This window comes from Chaetura pelagica, unplaced genomic scaffold (genome assembly GCF_000747805.2).
Source record: "Chaetura pelagica isolate M959 unplaced genomic scaffold, ChaPel_1.0 scaffold69, whole genome shotgun sequence".
Taxonomy (NCBI): domain Eukaryota; kingdom Metazoa; phylum Chordata; class Aves; order Apodiformes; family Apodidae; genus Chaetura; species Chaetura pelagica.
This window is the reverse complement of record NW_009970724.1, coordinates 8,288,474-8,289,920: the sequence shown is the minus strand read 5'-3', so window position 1 is coordinate 8,289,920 and position 1,447 is coordinate 8,288,474. Positions and strand designations below refer to the sequence as shown.

Genomic DNA, 1,447 nt, shown 5'->3' with positions numbered 1-1,447 from the left:
AGCGGGGGCGGCGGCGGGAGGGTCCCCCGGGGGGCCGGTGGCCTCCGCGGAGCTGCCGAGCTGAGCGGGCGGGCGGGCAGTGTCCGTGTGCGCGGTGGGGAGCGCGGGCAGCGGGCGGGAACGGAGCCGTGAGGTGGGCGTCTGGCGGGGGAGAGCTGCAGGTGTCCCAAAGAAAATGGGCTGTGTCAGGCTGGTTGGTACGTGCTGGGCGAGTTACTCATGGGCACCAAGTTAAATCCTTACAGATGTTGACACCACGGTGCGTGCCGGGCTCACCGTGCCCTTCACGAAGCCAGCTGTGAAATTAGGCTGCTAGCAGGGTGCAAATTCACTGTGTGCAAAAGTGATACAGAGGCTGATACCGTGTCGGTTCTTTATAACTTCAGTGAGGAATTGTTGACCTGTGGGATTTACCGTCGCGTATTCTGCAAGGGATGTGCAGGAGTCGATGCTCTGCAGCCTCCTGAGTGCATCTCTCCCAGCAGCAGTATGCCAGTTAAGTTACATGTAAATGAAATAATTTTTAAACTTGCTCTGGTTTCAGTTGTGCTTATGATTCCAAAGTTATGGTCATTGAAGTCAAGCAGTATGGGAGATGATGCTTCTTGTGTTGTGTTTTTTTTTTTGTTTTGTTTTGTTTTTCCCCAAAGGCTTTAGCTGTGCGTGTCATTATATCTTTTCCACTTGCTTTGGACGTAACCAGATGTAAATCTACTTACCTCGGTTCCATTAAGCAGTAGCTGTTATTATTTAATTGCAATAATGTATTGTTTCCTTCTCAAATTAATTATCATCAGCACAGTTTGGTTTTAACAGAAACCTCTTGATATGGTTTGTAACGTATTGGAGAGAGACTTGGATGAGTAAATGCTATTATTTTGTTCTAAGAAAGGAATTTTCCTGGTTGGGTCTGTATTTATACTAAATTAATTACTTACTTTTTTTTTTGGATGAGGCCAGCAGGCTGGTATTGAGCCCCCTCTGAGGAGAAAGCCCAAGGTGTGAGAGCCACCTGCTTTTTGATGGCTTGTGGGACCAGCTACATTCAGCTCACAGTGACCTGGAGCACTGTTGCTGTTGTAGTCTCACATGTGGAAGACTTTAAAACTACACGTGTAAAGACAACTTCTTCCGAAGACAAAATCTACTTGTTTATCACTTCTTGCCAGGAATACTTGATTTCCCTTACAGTCCTCGTTTTTTTCCATGAATGCCAGGGACAACAGGAGTTGATAGCTGGGTTTTAACTAGCACTGCACAGGTGTCCTGTTGAAGCATTTCCAAAAAAAGTGTTAGCAAAATGCTAATGAAAGATGCTTATTCATTTGAAGAGTTCCAGTTTCACCCATGAAAGATCACGGGGCTTGAATCCTAGCTGAGGAAGGGCTGCTCTTGTGAGGACACAGACCTGGGCTGACACCAAGTGCTGCAGCCGGTGCTCGGCATT

At 47.3% G+C, this 1,447-nt stretch overlaps 1 protein-coding gene across 1 annotated transcript in view; it reads left to right on the top strand.

The window, feature by feature from the left end:
* Positions 1-1,447, top strand: part of TGFBR3 (transforming growth factor, beta receptor III) — a 109,367-nt gene that overhangs the window by 479 nt on the left and 107,441 nt on the right. Inside the window, exon 2 of the mRNA XM_010006749.1 lies at positions 3-128. Coding sequence (XP_010005051.1) covers positions 3-128 — 126 coding nt within the window. The remainder of the gene's footprint in view (positions 1-2; positions 129-1,447) is intronic.